Source organism: Kogia breviceps, chromosome 4 (genome assembly GCF_026419965.1).
Source record: "Kogia breviceps isolate mKogBre1 chromosome 4, mKogBre1 haplotype 1, whole genome shotgun sequence".
NCBI lineage: Eukaryota > Metazoa > Chordata > Mammalia > Artiodactyla > Physeteridae > Kogia > Kogia breviceps.
The window spans coordinates 144,629,695-144,654,014 of record NC_081313.1 but is presented as its reverse complement, the minus strand read 5'-3'; the positions used below and the strand labels follow the sequence as shown (position 1 = coordinate 144,654,014).

The 24,320-nt window shown below is 43.5% G+C and overlaps 1 protein-coding gene across 9 annotated transcripts in view; it reads right to left on the bottom strand.

The window, feature by feature from the left end:
• Positions 1 to 24,320, bottom strand: part of SH3TC2 (SH3 domain and tetratricopeptide repeats 2) — a 121,916-nt gene that overhangs the window by 63,053 nt on the left and 34,543 nt on the right. For 4 of the 9 annotated variants that reach the window (XR_010840314.1, XR_010840315.1, XM_067032105.1 and 1 more), the window contains exons 10-15: positions 21,527 to 21,568; positions 19,416 to 21,402; positions 5,635 to 5,785; positions 3,445 to 3,567; positions 2,062 to 2,212; positions 80 to 276 (exon numbers count right to left, since the gene is read on the bottom strand). Coding sequence is in view for 5 of the 9 variants with exons in the window: in XM_067032105.1 (XP_066888206.1) it covers positions 80 to 276; positions 2,062 to 2,212; positions 3,445 to 3,567; positions 5,635 to 5,785; positions 19,416 to 21,402; positions 21,527 to 21,568 (2,651 nt within the window). In the remaining 4 variants the exon portion in view is untranslated. Of the gene's footprint in view, positions 1 to 79; positions 277 to 2,061; positions 2,213 to 3,444; positions 3,568 to 5,634; positions 5,786 to 6,279; positions 6,713 to 19,415; positions 21,403 to 21,526; positions 21,569 to 24,320 lie in introns of those variants that run through there. The other 5 variants (XR_010840316.1, XM_067032106.1, XR_010840317.1 and 2 more) reach the window with 4 other exon arrangements.

Here is a 24,320-nt window from a genome sequence, read left to right as displayed (position 1 = left end):
TTTACCCTGAAGGCTCAGGCTGAGGAAAGAATATAGTTGGACAGTAGCTCTCAGATGACCTTGGAAGCCTGGCTCTTACCTTCAGCTGGTAGAAGGTGAGTTGGCCCAGGCGATAATACACCTTGGCATAGTATAAGGCCTCCTTGGGGCTCTGCAACCAGGGTGGACAGAGCGACAGAGTCTTCAGGTAGCAGTCTTCAGCCATCTCGTACATGTGCAGGGAATAGTACACAGTCGCCAGACGGTGGAAGGCCACCAGCTCCTGCCTCTGATCTCCTAGAAATTGGAAGACTGAGAGAGATATCCTGAAGCCAACACTTTGCATCATTAGTTCACTCATTCATTCTGTACAATTCTTTGAAGATCTACTAGGTATCGGGGACTGAGCTTGGGCCATAGCAAACAAAGCAGAAGTCCTGCCCACATGAGGCTTACTGTCTCATAGGACACAGACATTCCTCAAATAATCCCACAAAGGTAAGATTACACCTGTGATAAGTGCTACAAAAGGAAACACAGGGATCTATGAGAGTGACTAAGTGTGGTATGTGTTCTGGACAAGGTTTTCTGGGACAATTCCTGAGGAAAATTTTCTCATTGTGGATGTCACTGTAACTCAGAATTCTGGGAAATAATTATTTCCAAATCTCTGTGATGGGAATGGTGACAAGACTAGCTCCATGGAGAAGCTAAGAATTTCTGACAATGAATAACTTCATAAAACAAATGTTTTCTCCACAGAAAGTCTCTCTCTTCAGAGTTCTTCTCTGGGGCTGCCATCGGCAGCAGTCACCCTCTGACCCTTCACCAGCTTTCAGTCTCAAATAAGCTACAGAGACCCATTCACTTTTAACTCATGCTTTAGCATCTTGGTGTCTAAGGGACCTTTGACTTGTTTTGGTTTGGGGTGCATTTCTTGTTTCAATAACTAACTCCTTTAACACAAAGTAGCATTTAAAGAGAACAAATGCTTCCAATTGTGTTTCTGGAGTATTTGCAAGGTGGCTATTTGATGCAATCTAAAAACATTGCTTTTAGGCTTCAAAGAGCCAAAAGCCAAAGCTAAAAGAGAAAATCCAACTCTCTGATATGGAAAAATCAAGTCACAGGGAATCACATGAAACGATCGATATAGCCTCCTTTCAGCTTCTGTCCAAGGAAGGATAAAGAATGCTCCAGAGGGAGCTGCCTAGGCCCCCAAGGTCTTCCTGAGATTAGCAGACAGTTGCACAAATAAGGTTTTCTGCAGTAAAGGGAGAGGTAGGAAAAGAGAGAGAGCTCTGAAGTGCAATTAAATACAATAAAGTCCAGTACCATCCACATCTCATGCCCTTGAGAATGTCCAGAGGTCCGTTCTAGAATTATCACAGAAGACTCCATTTGCCTTTACATCTAATCAGTCCTCCTCTAATAAAACCTGCTTTTCCTCAAGCACCAACATTCAGGATGAGTTTATCTTTTTGCATTCTGCCTCTTTTTTTTTCTGTTTTAATGACATACATTGTTTCTCATTAGCTTTTGTTGTAAATGCAAGCTATTTCAGCTACTGAGGGAGTTAGGTTAAGGGGATTCTGACCTTCATTTACATTTCAATTCCATAAGAAAATGTGTACTTGACTAATAATTAACTATTTTAAAAGTTAAGGCACAGTGCTTTTGTAATGGGGCATTGCCTGTGCATAGGATAAAATACCATTTACTCTGGACTCAGAATAATACTAATAACATCAACTATAATATAATAATTAGTGTGCACAGGTAATACTTATCAAGGACTTATTATGTACCAAGCACTGTGCTATGGGTTTTACCTGTATTATCATCAGTCTTCATAGCAACTACATGCTGTGGGTGCCATTTTTAATCCTGATTTGCCAATGACAAACTTGAGGTTTATAGATGTTAAGTAGCTTGCTTAACTGGGGGCTCCCTGACACTTCGACCTGGAATTTGAACCCACAGAGTCTGACTCCAGAGCCTATGCTCTTACAACTTTGTCGTCCCTCCTTAGGGAGTGTTACCCCCTCCCATTCAATACCCTGGACAATTAGGACCACCAACCTGCGACTGTGCTGAGTCTGGCTGCCAAGGTGGCAAATTCCAAAGCCTTCTCATAGCCTTCCAGGCTGATCTGCAGCTCTGTCAGCTTGTTGAAAATCCGGAGCTCGGTTCTCACTGCCTTCATCCTCCTTGCTAAGGGAACAGCCCCAGCCTGAGAACAGAGGCACAGGGAACCTTAGTCTAGCTGAGAATCATTGGCACATACCATACTCTAGGAGGCTGTACTGCATCCTACTGCCAGGGGTTGAGGGATGGCAGTGACTAAACCCAAGGGGGAGATGGCACCTTCCATGCATGGCTTTTCTCAACTCGCTCTCCTGGTTCTTGCTCTTGGTTGCTCTGCCCGGACCTCAGAGGTGGAAGAACTAGAGGTCATCAGGCTCCCTGAAACTGACAGCAGGAAAGGGATGATGACTTTCCTCAAGGTCACATGAGAAGTTACTCACCCGCCAGCTACACGCTCCCTTAGCGCCCACAGTGCTAATCTACAAAGTACATACATGGAGTATGTGCATAGTGTCTGAGAGTCCCCAGTAAATAGTCATTTCTATTATTTTTATTATGATAGAACTTTGGGCAGGTCACTTCATCTCTCTGAGCCTTAGTTTTCTCATCTATAAAATGCATATGACCAAGAGCACCTCAATGGTCAGGGACATGTTTCTTGTTCACCCCTAGCTCAGTGCCTGGCACATACTGGGTCTTGATGAATGTTTGATGACTGAATAAACAATTGAACAAGCAAATGAATAAGTATCTGAATAAGTAAAATTTAAAGATCAAATAAGATAATGAGTTTTCCCAAACTTCAGTCAGTGACGAACAACAATTATGATTCTTCACATATCTGCTTAACATCTGGACGTTTATTTAATTAGTATTATTTCTTAAATCAACTGTCTTCTATTTTCTTGCCTCATTCTTTGCAATAATATGGGTGATATCATATGTTTGATGAACTGGTATTATACATCTTTAATTTTTTAAAATATATTTTAATGCATACTTAATGAAAACATAGTAAAGCAAAAGTGTTCACCCATGGACCAATCATCTCCCACCATACCATGTACATAGGAACATTCTGGTCAACATAAAAGTGTGCTACAAACTGTAAAGTACTATGCACCCAAAAGTTGTAATTATTATGGTATGTTCTCTCAGGAAAGATACTTTATTGAGCCTGAGAATGACAAAGTTTATCAGCTCCTTCTTTGAGAGCCTGCTAGACTGAAGACAGGGAGAGCATTGGAGAGGAAGGGAAGACAAAGAAATACCAGCAAGACAGGGGAAGGGGACACCGGGCAAAGTCCAAGTGGCCCTGCCCACGTTTGTGCCAGAGCCTAGCTAGGGATACTGCTGACTGTGCAGCCCACAACTTACTCGGTAATACTCCACCGCACGATGCCTGTGGCGGGTCCCATTGAAGAACACATCACCTGCTTCCTCGTAGAGCCTGAGAGCCAGGGAGGGCTCCTCTGACTTCAGGGCTTTCTGGATGGCTGCCTGAGTGGGACAGAGATTGCTGTCAAAGGCAGAGAGAAGGACTTTCCAAATGTCCACAGGACTGGCAAGAATGAGATCCTGACCATCTAGCTTAACCCTCTGCTAAAGTCCCCTGAACCCTAAACTGTCTTCACACTTATAAGGCTAGTAAGACGCCTTTAAGATTCCCTAGTCCAGCATTTCCCCACCATGCTATGAGAGATTACTTTGGTGGCCCTAGAAATGGTTTTCAGCAGCACACAAACATCTTGTAATAGTTAAGTATTTATTTTAATGTGTTTCAGAAAAAAAGATTAATCATATTCAAAACCTCTGCTTTTAGATAGCATTGTTTCGTGTAAAAAGCTAAGCTGATTTGAAGTTGAGTCAAAGAAAAATAAGTAAATAATGGTACAGAGGTACCTGGATATGGCAAAACTATAAACCTGATGTATAAATGACTGAAATTTGGAGTGATCTCATCCAACACCTACAGTTCCTAGATGGAGAAACTGAGGCTGAGAATAAGGAGCTTTCAAGTTTACATCAATAGTTAGTGGCAAACAAATGTCTTTCAGCCCATTACCCTTCTCCTGGCCCCTATGACCCCTTTATCTTGAACAAGCTACTTTACATTTGCACCTAAAACAAAATGTGATGAGAAAGTAGAATATGTACCACAACATCTGCAGCACAGCCAAAGGACCTCAAATATCCTTAGGTAGGAATTATTCACCTCAGTGGGAATAACTGAAGAACATCAAGTCATGTGGCAGTCTAGGGTTGTGGGTGCCTGGGACCAGTTCTGGACAGTGAATTACTGGGGCAAGATCCCTCAGTTATTTTTATTGCACATGCAGCTACACAAAGACAGAAGCAGTGAGATGGAATCCTAGAGTCAGGAGTTCTGCCACCAAGCAATGAACAACCCCAATAGTTCCCTCTGGGCATTTGTTTCCCAGAGACAGAAAGGCAAGATTGAATTGTCTGCTCTCTGATAATTCTTCCAGCTCTAAAATCCCAAGGCAGAATACAGTCTGCAAGTAAAAGCTTTAAGTCATACTGCTGGTGTGCAGATTTAACCACTTACTAGTTGTATCCCTTTAGGCAAGTTACTCAGCCTCATTGAGTGTCATCTGTAAAATGGGAATTTCAGTAGAGACTCTTGCTGCATTTGTAATGAGGATTAAACTATATCAAGCACATGAAGTGTTTAGCAAAGTCTCCCACGCATAGTAAGGCTTCAATCAATGCTATACAACCATTATTAAGTCTCAGTGAGTGAATTTGTGTGATTGTAAGTAATAGAGTAAGGGGGAGTAAAAGGTGAGAAAATGAGAAATGGGAAGGAAAAAAAGATAACAGGCATATTTTTGATGGAGCAAATCTTATATACCATCGTGTCAGTATTGTGCAGATAACGATGATGATGAAATACCATTTATTAAGCATTTACTAGGTCCCAAGCACTTAGTTAATGTTTATATGCATATGTTTACTATGCAAATGTTATACCTAATCTTTATTAGAGACAGGTCCAGCCATGAAGAAACTGAGGCCCAGAGAGCTCACGTAGCAAGCCCAAAGTCACACGGTTCATAATCAATGGCCCTGTGATTTGATTCCACACCTGTCTTTTTTAAAGTCCAGGTACTTAATCACTATACTATGTTATATCTCAGATATTAAAGATATGCAAACTAAAAAAATCATAAAAGAACAATAATGTTAATACCACACACACGTCAACCCTCCCTCAAACTGCAGCAAAACCCTGAAGTCAAGGTGTGTGGCAAGTTTTGGAAAAATGGATAAAACTGACATGACAGATGAGCGAGTCTCCCACCATGTTCTTTGAGAGGTCACACATGCATATGGGACTCGGGGACTGGCCCTTTGCTGCTTGTATTCAGCCTGCCAGACTACCTTGGTTTCCATCTTGGGTTCAGGGAGCAGCCCAGAGTTGACCATCCTTCCAAGGGCTTGACGAGGACATCACCTCTCCCTAGTTCTAGCTGATCACTTTGGAGGGTACAGCTGCCTCCCCGCATGGCCCAGGTCAGCAGATAAGCTCTGCGGGAGGCCTACCTGCAGGTACAGCTCCACCAGCTCATCTTCCTGCATGAGGTAGTGGAGTCGCCCAGCCCCAAGCCAGGCCTCAGCAGCCTTGTCTCTCTCCCCCAGGTCAACGAAGATACGCAGGCTCTCCTTGATGCAGGTGAGGGACCTCCTAAGGGACCTGGGGGTGGACATGGACTCATGAGGCGTGAGGGTTCAAAGAGGCCCAGAGTCACTCTGCACAGGAGGAAACTGAAGCTCTGGCAGGGGAACAACATTGTTTCAGAACACACAGAGAGATCGAGGACTGATCTGAATCTTGGATCTGCCTAAACCAGCTGTGAGAACTTGAGAAAGTACAGAATCTCTCTGTGACATGGTTTTCCCATCTGTAAGATGGGGATATAACTGTACCTGCCTCAGAGGATGGTTGTGAGGATTAAATGAGACAGAGTGCTTAGAACAGTGCCTACCATAGAGTAAGCACTTGATGAATGTTTAAATGTTAGTTATCATTTTTATTATTACTGGCCCATGGTCCACTCAACTTTTGACTACTCTATAACATTTTTTCATAAGAACCTAACACAGTGGATGCCAAATGCATATTTATTGAATAAATCACAAAAGAATGACCATTGTGGTAACTATTTTTTTTTATTTTACTTTATTTTTGGCCGCGTTGGGTCTTCATTGGTACACACGGGCTTTCTCTGGTTGTGGCGAGCTGGGACTACTCCTCGTTGCGGTGCGCAGGCTTCTCATTGCGATGGCTTCTCTTGTTGCAGAGTATTGGCTCTAGGCACGCAGGCTTCAGTGGTTGCAGCATGCAGGCTTCAGGGGTTGCAGCACGCGGGCTCAGTAGTTGAGGTATGTGGGCCCTAGAGCACGCGGGCTTCAGCAGTTGCGGTGCATGGGGCCTAGGAAGCGCAGGCTTCAGTAGTTGTGGCTCACGGGTTCTAGAGCACAGGCTCAGTAGATGTGGCGCATGGGCTTAGCTGCTCCGCGGCATGTGGGATCTTCCTAGACCAGGGATCGAACCCGTGTCCCCTCCACTGGCAGGCGGATTCCTAACCACTGTGCCAGCAGGGAAGTCCCATAGTGGTAACTTTAAATCATCAAAAAGATTTTGATGTTTGTATAGGAAGAAAAATCAAAGAAGGGTGAAAGTTTTGATGCTTAACAGAGTACTCTTTAATTATCTGGAAATTGTTTATGTAGAAAACTCTTGCTTCATGTCAGGAATTAATGAAGAAATGAGGCATAGGTAACGCAGTGTTGAACAGGTTCAGAATTCCAGAACAAGAATCATCCCTGGGCATCACCTAGATAGTAGTTCTCAACTCCAGCAGTAATTAGAATCATCTGGAAACTCTTTAAACATGCATACACAGGTGAAGTCACCCCAATGTGTTGACATGTCATGCTAGCCTGGGACACTCTAGCTCAGGCACCAGCATTTTGTCAAAGCTCCTTATTAGTTACTATTGTGACTCTATTGAGCAGCTTGGGTTGAGACTCTCTTCTTTTTCTATAGAGAAAACAGGCCCGGAGATGGGAGGTGACTTGCACAAGGTTGCACACCACCCTGGGAGACAATCAAAGGCCAGAACCCTGTTCTCCTGAGTCCCAGTCCAGGACTCATCCCACAATACCCATATTCCTCACACTGTGATACATGGTCCACCTGCACCAGCATTACCTGTGGAGCTTATTAAAAACACAGACTCCCAGAGCTCCCTCAGACTGACTGAATCAGAATCATCATGGCAGCCAGCCAGGAATCTGAATTTCTTAGACACACCCAGGTTATGCTCCTGTGCGTTGAAGTTTGAGAACCACTGCACCAAACCATGCAAGTCCTTCTAGAAACACTGACCATCACCCCCCAAGTCTGTAAACAGTTAGGAGGTCCTCATCAAACATGACTACCACCTCATGATGGGCAACCCAGCCCCCAGGCCCCCTTGTGCACAGTGATGGAAACAAGCATTGCTTGTGACTAATGAGGCCCTGATTCATCTTGGCAATGAGGCAGCTATTAGCCTTCTGCAGAAAGTGCCAGGCATTTGGCCCTTGTAAGTCCTGAGAAGAAAGAGCTCTAGTTTTCCCTATTGCCCTGCTCTTGACATGATATTTATTGACATCAACGATGGGCACTGGCCACCCTCTGTCAAGAATCAGAATGTCAGATTTGCTGCTCAGACTGTGCTGTGAGCTGAGAAGCTGCACACTGTGCTGAGGTGGTCACCAACCTCCTTGGCCTGATAACCACAGGCCTCCTTTACTATAGGAAGCCCTGTCCTTCTCTCACCCACTCCATACCCACCAAATACCAAGCAGGGCTAACAGGTTCTGCAGGCCTGGCCTCTACTGCTCTTCCTTCTCCCACTGGAACAGTTAATGAAGAGAGGATCCATACATCTCATCCTGATCCTATTTCCTGCTCTGTTTTTATTTATTACCATTTGCTGTCCTGGGAGACTCCTGGGCTATGGCTGTTTTCTCCAGACCCCCAGGGAGCAAGATTTGGGTTATCACAGAGAAGCCAACTCACAGAGCAGGCATTATGATCTTAGAATTTTTCTCTCTGAGCCCACTATGACTGAGGAAGAAAGGAGGTCAGTATTCCTCTCCAGGAAACACCCCATGGGGGAAGGCAGGACTTACAGAGACCCAGATGCTCACATTGCACTATCAAGACTCTATGTGCGGGCTTCCCTGGTGGCGCAGTGGTTAAGAATCCGCCTGCCAATGCAGGGGACACAGGTTTGTGCCCTGGTCTGGGAAGGTCCCATATGCCATGGAGCAACTAAGCCTGTGCGCCACAGTTACTGAGCCTGTGCTCCAGAGCCTGCCAGCCACAACTACTGAAGCCTGTGTGCCTAGAGCCCGTGCTCCGCAACAAGAGATGCCACTGCAATGAGAAGCCTGTGCACCGCAACGAAGAGAAGCCCCTGCTCGCCACAACTAGAGAAAGCCCGTGTGCAGCAACAAAGACCCAGTGCAGCCAAAAATAATAAAATAAATTTATTTTTAAAAAAAAAAGACTCTATGTGCATGGGTTTTTCAAAGACCACTGCCTCCACTAAGTCTTATACCTGACCCATGACTCCAGTAAAAGACAAGTGCCTTATGGTCTAGAATTGGGAAGTGGTCTCCAGCTTCCTTGGTTGTTTCCTATCACCATTCACCACCCCATGTGTTTATATCCGTCAGTGGCTGTGCTAAATCACCCACCAGATAAGCCACTAGCTTGGCCTGGAATGTCTCAGCACCCCAATTCCTCCAGCCACCACCTGCAGGCTCTAGGTGTGGCTCAGCTCCCAAATCAAGAAGTAAGGAGCATGGCTGGTGGAACAGCATGAATTCAGTCTTGATCTCAACTCTCATGCATTCCCAGCCAGCTATGCCTGAGCCCTGGCATGGTATCTCCTCTCCTCTCAAACCCTCAGTCTTCTCTTTTTCTCATTTTTCCTGACCCCAAAGTTCAATCTCTGTGGCTGAGTCCTTGTTTCTTCCTTCCTGTGTGGACATCAGCCATGAGCCTGTGGTGAGGTGACCTCAATACACCTGCATTCCCAGACTTCCTCTTACCAACCTCTGCTGGGGTTTTCCAGATCCCTGCCCTGCCTAGATGAATGTTTGACCTGTGGCCAGAGCCCAGCTTCCACTAACTGGTCTTATCCTGATTTCATAATGAGAATTGCCACTCACAAGGGGCTGACTCTGGGCCAGGTGCTGCGATACAAACTTTCACTACACATTCTCTCATTTACTCTTCACAGAAACCCCAAGCCATGAGAGTTCTTAGCTCATTTTGTCCATAAAGAAACCCATTGGGTTTTTAAAAACGTGTCCATGTTTGCACTGCTCATTTCTAAAGTTTTATGTTGAGCTCTCTGCTGTTTTGTCTTGTAATAACAGCAATGACAGCAAATGTTACTTAACATTTATTGAGCACTTATTAGCATGTGCTAGGGGCTTTACATGCATAATTTCATTTAATCATCACAACACCAAGAGAGCAGTACTATTATCATATCTATTTACAAATTGGAAAAATAAGGCTTTGAAGGGTAAGTAACACAGACCAGGTAATAAACCCTGAGATCTAAATCCCAGGATCTAACTCTGAAAATCGGACTCCAGAGCCCCCTACAAATCCTCAAGCAGTGCTCAATTTCTGGCTCAGAAATCAGCTTGTGGGAAGGTTTTGCTTATTTTACCACTTTAACAACTTCAAAATTTTGAAGGACATAAGCTACCTCACACCCTGAACAAAGCGCCCCCATTGGCAAAAGTTGGGTGGTGCTGTACATCCTAGCCTTGTGATCAAAGGAGAATGTGTCAGCAAAAGCAATTCTTTCCTTGTTTATGATTCTAAAAATGTTAGGGATTAGTCATATTAACTATACTGAAAACCAAACATCGAAGCATTTCTTTTCAGTTCCACAGAAGTAAGATGCACAGGATAAGAATAAAAGCCAGGAATAATGACTTATAGGCTACTATTGTATTCACATGCAAAGAATCATTATTTTGCAAAGACCTGTTGCATGCAAGGCATTTCTTTCTAAAAAATAATATGCACACCCTTTGTGGCACTTAGCGCCATTTATGTGATACCTCTGGCGATTATGTATATATATCTACTTCCTGAACTAGATGATAAGCATTGTGAGCTCAGGGACTATATCTCATTTGTCCAGTTTTTAGCACAGTGCCTGGGCCATAGTCGATGTTCAGCAAGTATTTGTTGAATATATCCAATAGAGCCACAAAGTTCTCATGGACCCCACCTGGTTCAGCTCTAGAACTGAGTCTATAGACAGTCTAGAGTACAGTCTGTATTGTGTCACCTGGAGACAGAAGACAAGAACCCCTAAAGACCTTTCTCATTGAGAGATTGAAAAACTTAATCAAACTAAATTCTGTAGTCATCACCCTGAAGGCAGAGAAAGCACGACTCAGAAGGTACTCAACAAAGGGACAGCAAAGTGTCCCAGACAAAATCCTGAAGGCTGAGCCAAAGTTTTCACCATCTACTTGCTCTCCCTTACTACCCACCATCACTAAACCCTAGAGAAAATCTTTCAAATAGGAGGGATATAAATAAGTAAAAAAGCAGTAATGGGTAGTGAAAACCACCTTAAATTAAGGATTCAGGGATCTGCGCTAATACCAGTGAGGCAGGTACTATAAGCAGTCTGGACTCTCCATAGCAGGCAAAGGTCAGAGCAGATGACACATGAGGCCATTCTCATCCATACAATTCTGAGAGGTTTCACCATACAGTCATCTATACCTACTGCTTATTGAGGGTGAAAATTATTGGCTGAGGAGGCAGAATACACACAGAGTAGTTAAGAACAAGCACTTTAGGCCAAGGGTTGGCAAACTATGGCCCATGAGCCAAATCCAGCCTTCCACCTGCTTTTGTAAACAAAGTCTTATGGGAACACAGCCACATTCATTTATATATTATCTATGGCTGTTTTCACACTACAACTGCAGAACACAGTTGTGAGAGAGACCACATAGACAGAAAGACTAAAACATTTACTATCTGAGTTTTTATTAGTGTGCTGACTCTTGTTCTAGACACAGATTGGGTATCAATCTCTGCTGTGTGGCTTCATGCAAGTTACTTGACTTCTTTAGTTCTCAATTTCTACGATTCTTTCTCCCTCATATGGTCATCCTGAGATTGCACACTGCTTGGTAATCAGTGCATGCTCACTGAATGCCTTCTATTACTATTATGACCATCATTTTCAATACGGATGCTGACTGTGCCAGTCCAGAGGCCCACTGCAACCCCCTACCCCCATCCAAACTCTACATCCCCTCCTGGGGTATAGGCTGTAGTCCTCTCTCTCCTTTAGTACCTATACCCAGAGAACATCAAACTCAGTCTGTGAAACCTACGGAATATCTTTCAAATGTATCCTCACCTTTCCATTGCTATGGCTATTCCCTTGGCCCAAAATGGTATTCTCTTACCCTTCCCCACTTTTCAAAATCTTTCCTATCCCTCCAGGGCATCTTTAAATGCTATCACCTTTATGAAGTTTTCCCTGACAGATGTGCCAACCCTCAGTTGAAAGTGTTCTTTCCTCTCCCTCCAAACCTGCCCCTGCAGATGCCTGTCATCTCGCCTATGAACGCTTCCTGTCTTTGCCTGCTATGGCTTTGAGCTTTGTGAGGATGGAAATCCCATGGGAGTAGTTTGGTTGAAAAAAATGTGTCCATTACATCAAAACCCACTTAATAAATTCCTCCTTGAAATCAGTGCCAGGAACAAATTTGCTCCAACAGATACATTTGTTTATATTCTTTTATCAGACAGTGGGAGCCTCCTACGGTTTTCCCCTTTTAACTCAGCTACTAGGAAGCTTAGAGCAAAATTACAGTAACCACTTTCAGGTGCATGGAAACACCTGTTAATCTATGTCTGTTAGCTGGTCTTTGTTCTTTTTTTCACGAAGGCTTTGTAGGAGTAGGTGATTTATACATGCTAAATAAATATAGCATTAATAGCAGTTCTCCTTGATGAACTGAGCATCCTGAAAAGGGATAACCACCTTATGTTTGCAGAGGCTTCCTCTGACACCTAAGGTACTTCCCATCTTCCTCAGTATCGCTCATATTAGTGGGAAAGGAGGAAAAGTGGATGTTTATTTCCTCCCAGTTATACAAATAAGAATCTCAGATATTAGAATTATAGAATACTAGGATTAAAAAATCCTAATCTGGATCAATTTACAGAATGATGAACTAAAGACCTCCAAAAATCAATCCCCCACAAGAGCAATGAGAACATGGGCAAAAATTGTCACAACCAACTTTTCAGAACTCTGGAAATTAACAAAAGGCTTGCAACTATTCAAGGAGTGGTTACTCAAGAACAACTGCTGAATCTCAAGAACAGTGACTTTTGTTGCTTTTTAAGTTGCTCTAGAGATATCTTCTCTCCCCAGCTCTGTGACAGCCTTAAAAACTAAAAGCCTCTCAACCATGGTAGCTGGGAAAACAAGCAGCCTAGCAGCCATTGAAAAGAGTACAATGAGTGTGGAATTCCCCAGCATTCTATCCCCAGGGAATTGTCACTATTTTACCTGCTTGGAAGTTCACTGAAAGCCTCCACTCACAGAGCTTGTTTTATTTATATAAACAAACTCAGAGATCGCTCAGTATAAAACAATGTTTTCCCTGAGGTGTTTGTCCATAACGATCAGCAGCAATTGTTTAACATTGCTGTTGTCTGAGGTGGTTAAAACATTTGGAGCAAACAATAAGCTGACAAAAAATAAAAAACAAAAGGAAAAGCTGGGAAGTGAAATGTCCATTGGAGGCTTTGGTACTTCCAGGAATCTAAAAGACCACACAAGTATAAAACTGTGTGCATGCCAAGGAAACCCCTGAGGTTGTTATAAATTAAGACATTAATTCCCCAGCGTAACCACTAAGAAAAGAGCTGAAAGAAACATAGTGAAAGAAATGACAAATTTTAAATGGAACAACAGAAAATATCTATTTAACACAAAAGAAGAAAAGGAGGAATTTTCAAAAGATATAAGATACATAGAAAACAAATAGCAAAACAGGCAGACATGAATCCCACCTTATCAGTAATTACATCAAGTGTAAATGGATTAACCACTCCACTCAAGACAGAGACAGGCAGAATGGATTTTTAAAAACCAACAACAAAACAATAACAAAAAATATGACTTAACTGTATGCTGTCTACAAGAGATACACTTTAGTTTCAAAAACACAAATAGATTAAAAGTAAAAGTATGGAAAACTTTTGGATACACCATCCAAAAAGACCTTGAGTGGCTATACTAATATCAGATAAAAATAACAAAATTGCCAACAAAATTGCCACGAAAGACAATAATGAAAAGTTTATAATGATAAAAGAGTCATTCCATTCGGAAGACATAACAATTAGAAAAATAATGCATCTAAAAATAGAGCCTCAAAGTACATGAAGAAAAAGCTGACACACTTGAAGGGATAAATAGACAATTCAACCACAATAATTGGAGATTTAAATACCCCACTTTCAATAATGGATAGAACAACTAGACATAGGAACAAAAGGAAATAGAAGACTTTAGCTATAAATCAATTAGACCTAACAGACATCTCTAAAAACAATGCAATGAATGGCAGATACACATTCCTCTCAAGTGCACATGGAACATCCTCCAGAATAGACCATATGGTAGGCCTTTCTCAATAAATTTAAAAGGAAATCATACAAAGTATGTTCTCCCACCACAACTGAATGATATCAGAAATTGATAACAAAAGGAAATTTGGGAAATTCACAAATATGTGAAATTTAAACAACACACTCCTAAATAACCAAGGGGTCAAAGAAGAAATCACAAGGGCTATTAGAAAATACTTTGAGATGAATGAAAACAAAAATACAACACACCAAAACTGGAGCAAATGGAGTGAAAGCAGTGATCAGAGAGAAACTTGTAGCTGTAAATATTTATATTAAAGAAGAAGAAAGATCTCAAATCAATAACCTAATATTCCACCTTAAGACACTTGAAAAAAAAAAAGAGCAAAGTAAAACCAAAGCAAGCACAATTAAGAAAAATAATAAATATTAAATCAGAAAAAAAGATGTAGAGAATAGAAAAACAATAGAGAAAATCAATAAAAATCAAAGATTGGTTCTTTTAAAAGCTTTTTTAAAAGGCAAATCTTTTGTTAGTCCGATCAAGAAAAATAAGATAAAAGACAAGGAACTAAAGTGGTGACATTACTACTAACAGAAATAATTACAGAAATAAAAAGAACACATACAAAAATCAGCTGTATTTCTATACACTGTCAATGAACAATCTGAAAGGGAAATTCAGAAGACAATTCCATTTACAATAGCATCAAAAACTACTTCAGAATATTTAACAAAAGGAGTGCAAAAATAATATTCTAAAACTACAACACACTGTTGAAAGGGGTTAAAGCATACCTAAGTAAATGAAAAGACATTCCAAGTTCATGAATTGGAAGGCATGATGCTGTTAAGATGGCAATATTACCCAAATTGATCTACAGATTCAACATTATCCCTATCAAAATCCCAGCTGGCTTCTTTGCAGAAATTGAAAGCTGACACTAAATTTCATATGGAAAGGCAAGGGACCCAAAATAGCCAAAACAACCTTGAAAAAGAATAACAAGTTTGGGAGACTCACACTTCCCAATTTAAAACTTACCATGAAGCAATAATAAACACAATAGTGTAGTCTGGCATAGGCCAGACATATAGATATATGGAATAGAATTTAGCAACCAGAAATAAACCCTTACATTTATGGTCAATTGATTTTGAACAAGGGTGCTGAAAACATTCAATGGGGAAAATGGGGAAAAATAATTTTTTCAAAAAGTGGTACTTGGGCAACTGGATATTCACACAAAAGAATCAAACTGGACCCCTATCTCACACCATAATCAAAAATTAACTCAAAACAGCTGATTGACAGCCCCCCCAAACAGCCCCCCCAAATGTAAGGGCTAAAATGACAAAACTCTTAGAGGGAAACAAAGAGGTAAATTTTTGTGACCTTGGATTAGGCAACGATTAAAAAAATAGATAAACTGAACTTCATCAAAATTGAAAACACTTGTGCTTCAAAAGATGCCATCTAGGAAGTGAAAAGAAAACATGGGTTGGGAGAAAATATTTGCAAATCATATATCTGATAAGAGATTTTTACCAGAATACATAAAGAACTTACAGCTAAAAAATTAAACGACAAACAACACAAAAACAGGGCAAAGAATTTAAAGAGACATTTCTCCAAAGACATACAAATGACCAGTAAGCACATGAATCGAAGGTCAACATCTTAATCATTAGGGAAAGTAAATCAAACCCACAATGAGATATCACTTCATACCTAACAGGATGGCTAAAATAAAAAAGACACACAATAACAAGTATTAGCAAGAATGTGGAGACACTGGAGCCTTCGTAAGTTGCTCAAAGGAATGCAAAATGGTGCAGCTACTTTGGCAGTTCTCCAAAAGTTTAACTATAGAGTTACCATATGACCCTGAAATTCCGCACCTAGGTACATACACAAGAGATTTGGAAAAATATATTCACACAAAAACTTGTTCAGGAATGTATACAGCAGCAGTAATCATAATAGCCACAAAGTTGCAACAACTCAAATGTCTTTCAACTTATGACTAGATAAGTAAACCTGATATATCCACACAGCAGACTAATACTCAGCAATAAAAAGGAATACTGATACATGTGACAACATGGATAAACCTTGAAAACATTACCCAAAGTGAAAGAAGCCAGTCACAAAAGGCCGAATCTTATATGATTCCATTTATATGAAATGTTCAGAATTGGCACATCCATAGAGACAGAAAGTAGATTAGTGGTTGCCAGGCTAGGTAGGGGTGGGTTAATGAGAAGTGACTACTAATGGGTATAGGGTTTCTTTTGGGAGCCATGAAAATGTTCTGAAATTAGATAGTGGTAATGGTTACAAAACTCTGTGAATATGCTAAAGATCACTGAACTGTATATTTAAAAGACAATTTTATGCTATATGATTACATCTCAATAAAGCTATTATAAAAAGCTCAATTCAGGGCATTCTTCTATAAGAGTCCTGAGTAACCAGCCTCTACTTGAATACTTATAATGATAACACACTCTCTCCCACATAGGGCGGACTGCTCCATTTTTGGACAGTTCTTTTGAAAATTGTTTTCCTAACCATTAAATTCCCCACCATCTACCACAGTACCAACTACTTCAGAAGGGCTCCTGTAGTGGAATAAAATGCTGGATCAACATTTCATAGTGAAATTTTTAAATGAAAAAAGTAACATGAGGGTATATTATGTAACAGGGCTTCTATCATAATCTCATTTAAGTAACTAAAAATGTGCAAATTATATATATCTAACATATATTTAATATAGAGAATATGTATCATATAATCTTTCATATGTATAGAATATTTCTTGATGGATATTTAAAAATCTTTAAGTAGTTACTTCTGAAGAGTCTTAGGGAAAGGGAGGTTGCAATAAGACCTTTATTTTTCAACTATAACCTTCAGTACTGTTTTTTTTTTTTTTTACCATAAGCAAATATTATAATAGAATTTTAAACAACTTAAATTTTAGGAAAAAAAATTATTTTTGATTTGGGTGGTAATCCCTGATATTCCAGTTCACCATCTGTTATTTGGGTCCTTATCAGTGCAAACTCCCTGAGAAAAGACCCACTCTGTTCTGTAGCTAATGCTCTGTAGGCCAGATTCTAAACAGGCGGCTGGAAAGAACATCTGAGGTTCCACTGACAGCCGTCTTGGGACTGTAATTGTCACTGAAGACCAGAAAGTCTGCTTCCAAGTTGCAAGCACCGTTTTTCCCTTACCTGAATCCTGAGCAAAGAAACCAAGGGCTCCCTCGGGCAAACTCCCTCATTCTCCATCTGAATCTCCTCTCCGGCAGCCAAGTCAGCCAAGTCAGTGTGCAGCCTGCAGCTCAGGGCTGTAAGCTAGTGGACTAAATACATAATTTACTAACTACTTGGCTGCCCACACATGTCTCCCTGTTCTATGCCAGACACGAGGTCTGCCCAGATGGAGTTTATAGTCACTATGTCAAGACCTTCTGAAGCTACTGCAGAGTCTTTCAAAACCCCAAAAAGTTTAGGTCTCTGATCTTGAAGCCCCACATCTTTAAGAATCTGCCTCCAAACTTCAAGACTCTCTGGAGGAATTCTTATACTAATAGGGCTATTGCCTGTGTCAGCATAGCATAGCTGGCTGGTCCTAGACCTAACATTTTAGAACTAGAAGGCACCTCATTCAACTTAACCTTATAAATGGGGCAACCAAGAGACTTATTTAAGGACATGTTATTAGCTCATGGCAGGCTCAGGTTTCCTGACTCCTAATCCAGTTTTGGTCGCTCCTCTCCCTGTTCTGTGGCCTGTGACTTCCTCCAGACACTTCTTGGAGCAAGCGCAGCCCCACTCCTTCTCTCCTCTCTATCACTCCCATCACCTAAGAAGTCCAGTGGTCCTTCACGCTGCCTTAAGAAAGGCCTCTGCACTCTGTGTTGAGAGCATCCAGGGCTTACTCTTTGGCTTCCCCCTTAGGATTTCAGTGGGTTTTGACAGCTGGAGGTGGGAGGAAGGCTGTGAACAAAGGATGGCAGTTGGGTAGGTAGACTGGACAGTGATTAATCAGAGACTGAACTTGTACACAGGGAGGGGTGGCAATAAACCTGACACATATTTGCCCCCCATACTCCAGTCCCTTAAAAGTCAGCTTTCCCAAAGCCCATTCTCACTATTCCTCACCACGAATATATGACTATTTCATCTCTAAGGTTAATTCAAGCCTACCTTCTGGATCTGCTCCAAAACCATACAAACGCCTAGGTTGTTCTGAATTGAAGCATGGTACGGCTGGGGCCAGACTTCCTGTCCCCTCAGAGGCTGCAAGGATCTAAAACTCCCTTCCAGGTACTAAAGGCAATGGGATATTTGGAGGATACCTGATTCTTATAAGACAGGGACGAGATGAGGGAGAGGGAGACAGAATGGGAGAGAGAAAGAGAAAGAGAGCATTCGTTATCTGATTATTAGTGATCTGACTGACCAGGTGCCCAAGTTACCACATTGCCTAGAAAAGCAAAAATCATCATTTAAATAGCTTCTCCTCAATCACCTCTCTCTGCTCAACAATAGCAATTATCCCTGCTCTACATTAGAAGTCAGTCATAATTATGAATACAATGTTACAATGCTAATGTCACAAAGTGAAATTAAATATCTTGCAAACCATGTAGAATTTAATGGAATCAAAGGCTTGTTAGAAAGCAGAACTGCAGGTCATGTCACTGGCAAATGAGGATCAGGCAGATCTGACCAGTAAAGAGATACAAAAGGGAAAATCGGCAAGAGATGGCAGGATAATCCACTTGAGAATAATTTAAATATCAAAGGGTTAAAAAAAAGGCTTGGATAAAAAGTTAAGTTTTGGGATATTTTTGCAAAAATAAGTCTTTCTAAGAGAGTGCTAAAAGTCAATCACAAAACAAAGGAGGTTTAATTGTGCTATTATACAGTTTTGTCAACACAATTAAGCCGAAAAGTTAACAGTTCTTTTGTTGTGTATTTATTCTACAACTTAGTGCATAGTTGCAATGATAACCTTAGCTTCTTAACTAAAAAGTGAACATAAACTTAGTATCATCGTTTCCAGTTTCATTTTAAAGGTAAGTTTCCAACCAAAAATGTTTACTGTGAAATTTTACACCCCTGCTTTCTGTGCATTTATTTACGTTGGTCCTTTCTCTAATACCAACTTCCTCAGGTAACGAAGACCTCCTGAGGGTTCCACGGTCCTCAGTGTAACTGCCACCTCTCTGAATTATGCACCCTTAGCCACATTCACTTGATGGGTTGTTATAGAAACACACAGGTAATTGTAACGTAACCAACATGACTGAGCCCTGTCTACCAGGCACTGTTCCAAGTACCCCATGTGCATTAACTGGTGAGGAAGCGGAGGCACAGAGAAGTGTAAAAACTTGCCCCAAGTCACACAGCTAGTAAGTGATGGATGGCACTGAGTTTGCAATGTGGCTGCAGAGACCACGTTCTTTTCCACGATGCCATAAATATATCATGTGCATTTGGACTTGACTTCGTGAGGGAAAGAATACTGATTCTCCTTAAGGAAGAAAAGATGTACTAGAATTATCCTTGAGCCTGGACTCACCTGGCCGTATTTAGGTTCCGATAGAGGTGCCCAAGGGACTCCAGCAGCCTCCCCTCCATCTCCCGGTCCCTGAGTTGCTGAGCCAGGGCCAGCCAGTGCTCGTGGTAGGTGATACATGCTTCGGGGCTCGGGGACACAGAGCTGTAGAAATGGCAGAGGGATCGGGTGACCTGAAGCTGACCTGAACATAAAGCAGGAACATGGATGAGATGACCGGAGATAGGACAAAGGAAAAAACGTCTTCTAACACTTTTCTCTAAAGCATCCCAGCAGGACGGGATATACTCACTCTTCAGGTGTTGATGCCTTAATCCAAACAGCAATGCCATTTCGTAACAAAAGCGGCCACTGGCCAGCTGGCGTTGATACACCTCAACTTGGGCCAACCAGAGAAGAACCTGTACTAGTTCCATGTCTGTCTCCATGCTGGCCTGGAGTTTAGAATAGAGTTGCACAGCCTGCAGAAGATAGTCCCTGGCTGGCTGCTGAGTCCAGGATTTAAGGGTCAGATGGCCAAGATTGGCCAAAGCCACCGCCTGGTTGCGCACATCCCTTGCCTCCTGAGCTCTTTTCAAGGCCCGAAGATAGCTGTTGGCTGCCCTGTTCACCCGGCCTTCACCTTGAAGTGCGAGTCCCAGGAGGTTATGGACCACTCCCTTTTGGGTAACACTCTCTGTCTCCTTCAGGGAGTATAAGAGTGGCTCGAGGATGTCCAAAGCCTTCTTTGCCTGGCTGGCTAAGAGATAGGTCCATGCCAAGCAGAGGGAAGACTCAAAAGCTTCCTGCTCACTCAGCAGCTGGCCTAGCATCAAGGCTTGGCTCAGGTAGTGGATGGCACCATCAGGAGACCTATGCTGAAGGTACACTTTGGACAGGATGAGACACAGGGTCCTCTGGGTGCTCTGATCCACCTGCTCCTCACAGGCAGCCAGTGCCTGCCTGAGTGCTGGGCACGCCAGGGCAGAAACTTCACCCCAGCTTGGGGAGGGGATGCCAAGGAGCTTGGTGGTGTTCTGGAGGACCAGGTGGACCTGCCAAATTGGAAGGGCCATCCCTTGGGTGCTCTGAGTACCACGTTGCCGGACAGAAGCCACCGCAAGGTGTGGCAGATATTTCTTGTCATAGAGAAAACTCAAGATAGTGGCTGCAGCATCCGAGGTGGGAGGGTGTCCAGAAAGGAGCTGCAGGCGCTCAGCAAAGGGCAGGACCTCATCATGCCGGCCGAGGCTTAGGAGCAATCGGATGGCCAGGAAGCAGGCTCTGGCCTCCAGGGGGCAGCTGCCCGACACAATGCCCTGTCTCAGCACATAGGCCACCACATCTAGCTCACTCTTGGCACTATACTCCCGGTCAGGCAGGCAGACCAACATGGCACCTGCCTTTTCCAACAGGCCCGAGGCTTTATGCCTCAGCCTCTGCCTCAGGTAGATGGCCGCCAAATTGATGTACAGGGCAGCCACCAAGGATAGGTCCTTAAATGCCCCGTTGAGAATGTGGATGGCCTCCTCAAAGTACACCCTGGCCTGAGAGAGTTTGACCTTCCTAACGCTTAGCCGGCCCAGGAGGAAGCAGAGCCGGGCATGGGCCCAGGTCATGTGGTTTCGCTTGGCCCACTTCCTCGAGGCCTCCAGGTAGGCCACGAGCTCATCCTCCTCAGAGTAGCTGTAGAAGGAAGTTGTGAGGAAAGAGAAGGAAAAATCATAGAGGCTCTGAAAGTGGTCAGCATAACCCTCGTGATCCAGAAAAGCCAATATGGGGGTGAAGTTCTCAGCCTCTTCCTCCTCCTGACCGGTGTTCAGGTCCATGAGCAGTTCCGGGTCATCGAGGTCATCAGGCTCTGGCAGGTGATAGGTGTCTGAGGCGGCTGAAAGGAGCTCCTCCTCCAGGCTGGAGTCCTCGGAGCTGCTGGATTGTCTGGAGCCCACAGCCTGATGCTCCTCCCAGGCACCACCAGGCCGGGTCTCCTTGAAGCCTTCGGGCTGGGACGCTGTAAGGGACAGGCAGAATTGAGCAACCCTAAGTACTTGCAACTATGGTGGCCAGCTCTTGGCAAGAGGACAGGACGCTATCCTGCAGGACTGGAGGTCAGGTTCAGCATGATCTCTACTCACCGCTCAGATCGTTTGGAAGACTCTGGATGGATTCAAACCCACCTGGATAGAGATGAAGGACGAACCTATGTTAGGTCAGAATGGCCCAGTATGCTTATGCCTACAGGTGCTCCCTGACCAGTGGCCCCTTAGGACACTTTGTGTTTCAGTTTCAGACCATCTGCCATCCCTAAGGTACTGGGCAGCATCTTCCCTTCACCATCAATGCTGCAGGGACCTGAAGATCATCTTGTTTAACCAACTCACCTTACAGTTGGGAACTGAGGTAGAAATGAGAACAGAGTCAGAGGAGAAAAGCCAGAAACATGAGCTCTATGACAAGAGGTGTGGGTATGGGTGGGGGGGCAGGGGGTGGAATCTGAAGGCCCAAATGTCTCAGTAAGTTTATGACAAAGCCATGAACAGAACTCCAAGGGCAGCGCACTTTGTGGCACGTGGCACTGCCTCCCATGTATGTGTGTACAGCCTTCCTCCTTCCTTCCTCCATTCGTTCATCAACCATCCACTTAAAAAGACAGACTCAGTGTGCACAATGTGCTTTGTAAATTTGACAGGATGAGGTGACCAAATGTAAATAATGAAGAAAAGAAGGTAAAGAAGCATCTGCAGTTCCTAAGTTTTGTTCCCTGAAGTACCTTGGTGGGATGAAGTGGGAGAAGGGACAGTCTTGAGCAGTTTTAGACGTTTTGAGTTTGCGGTACTTGCAGGAGTTCTAGCAGAGAATGAGATAGATCTGCGGCCAAGGAGAAAAGTGGAGACTTGCAAATATGGACTTGTAACTGACAACAGGTCACAAAGAGTGGGTCAAAGTCCCAGAAGAAAGATTTGGAAGGAAACACAAAGCAGGTGGGGGAGGAGTGGGGAGAGGGGATTTGTGAATGAGCCAGAAAAACTTCAGCATTTACTTGCAGATGGGAGCCAATGAAGGAGACTGAAAAGGCAGTCTGTAAAGAGAAAAGAGGAGTCAAGGAGACCAAGGGTGCTTATGGTGCAGCCACCTAACATAACAAAAATGAAATAAGACAAGGTGAGAACCAAGAAGACAACCTGGGGTTTGGCAGCAAAGAACTTGACCCCCTTGGCTAAAGCAGCAGCCACAGTGGAGCTTGTGGAGGTGAAGGCCAGGTTCATGCTCCATAGGACAAGGGCTGCTAGAAAGAAGATTCTACCTCTTCCTGGCAAAGAAGCAATAGCCAGCCACCTGTGCCTGCACTCTGAGCTCTCCAGGGCACTTTGAGGGTAGAAGGCCCCTCACCAAGTCAAGCCTCCACTTGCTATTCTCGAGGGAAGGCTTCTTCTGTGAGTGTCATTGCACATACTTAAGATCTGCAACCCCCAAAGGTCCCACAGCCAAACACAGCAGAGCTAGAGAGCTGGGCTCTGGAGGGCTGTTCATGCACCTGGCCCTCCCCGACGTGGCGGAACACGTGCCAGTCTTATGCAGTCATTTCTCTGCAGGCCAGGACCACCGAGAGCACAAATGATGCATGAGTTACCAAAAAAATGCTTCCTCTGGGAAGAAGAATTACAGGGCATAGGCCTTGGGGGAGTTGGAATTCACCAATAGGATGCACCCTCTGCTGGTTGCCTTGGTGCCAGGGATAGCCCATGCAGCCATAAGGCGTAGCCCTACACCCAGCAGAGTTGCACTCCTGGTCTGTAGATAAGAGCTAATGGGCTGCCTGAGACCTGCCCCTGGACCTCTCTCAACCACTGGATCAACGACTGGCAGATACCCTGGATCCAAGCCTGTAGCCACCCTGCCTTCAAGGAAGACCCCAAGTGGTCCTTGATTTTTAGACCTTTCAGACCTCCTGCCTAACAGGCTGCATTCATAGCTTCAGCTTCCTGGCTCAGCCTGGTGGGGCAGTGTGATTGGCTTGTGGCAAGAAAGTGCTGCCAGGGCTGGTGCTGATGCCTGGGTGAGGTGCTCTTCACAAATGTTCCTGTGCCTGGGAGAAACTCTCCAATTACCACCTCTGCTCCAGGAGCTGGCCTGAGGGTCCCTTCTACAGAATCTCTGGCTGCACCCATGAAATGTGTGCCATCTAATCTGGCCATACAGGAGTAGACACAACATCACCGTCACTGAAGAGATAGGAGAAACAGGAATCCTTCCTCAAACCCTGTCAATGAATGCATTTCCTGACACAGAGCAGTGGGCCCCTCCCAAAGTAAAAGAAAAGAGTATCATTCATTCACTCAGTCAGTCACTCAGACACTGCTGAAAACTGTGCTAGGCACTGAGGTCCCTCACCCACCCAAAGCTAGCACACCCAACAGTCCAATGTAATTTTGTGTCAGGGGCAGCATGGTGCAGTAGGGATTGTCCTGACGAGAAGATAGGGGAGGCAGTTCTTATCCAGGCACTAATTCACTTGGGCCTCAGTTTCCTAATCTGTAAAATAAGAGAAGTCATCTCTTAGGGTCCTTCTAGCTATGACATTCTATGGCTCCACCTTTATGACTGGGGAGCCAGACCTACTTCAGCCCTAGAAGGAAAACCCTCAGCCACGACTCAGGAAGTTTTCTTCTCCAGGATTAGAATGGGAGGCTCAATATGGCCGGCCTCCCATGCTATAGCTGAGATGATTTCATCACATCTCAGAGTTTCTAGGCAGCAACTCCAGAACTGCCTGAAATGCAAAGTGAAAATGCTGCTAATCAAATGTGACCCAGGTCATCAACTCAACCGTGGTCACAGCCTCACATTCATGCATAGGATTATACTTTAGAGATATTCTGTTTCTAGTTAGGAACACTCCCTTAATCTTGAGGAGCTTGGGCTTTCACG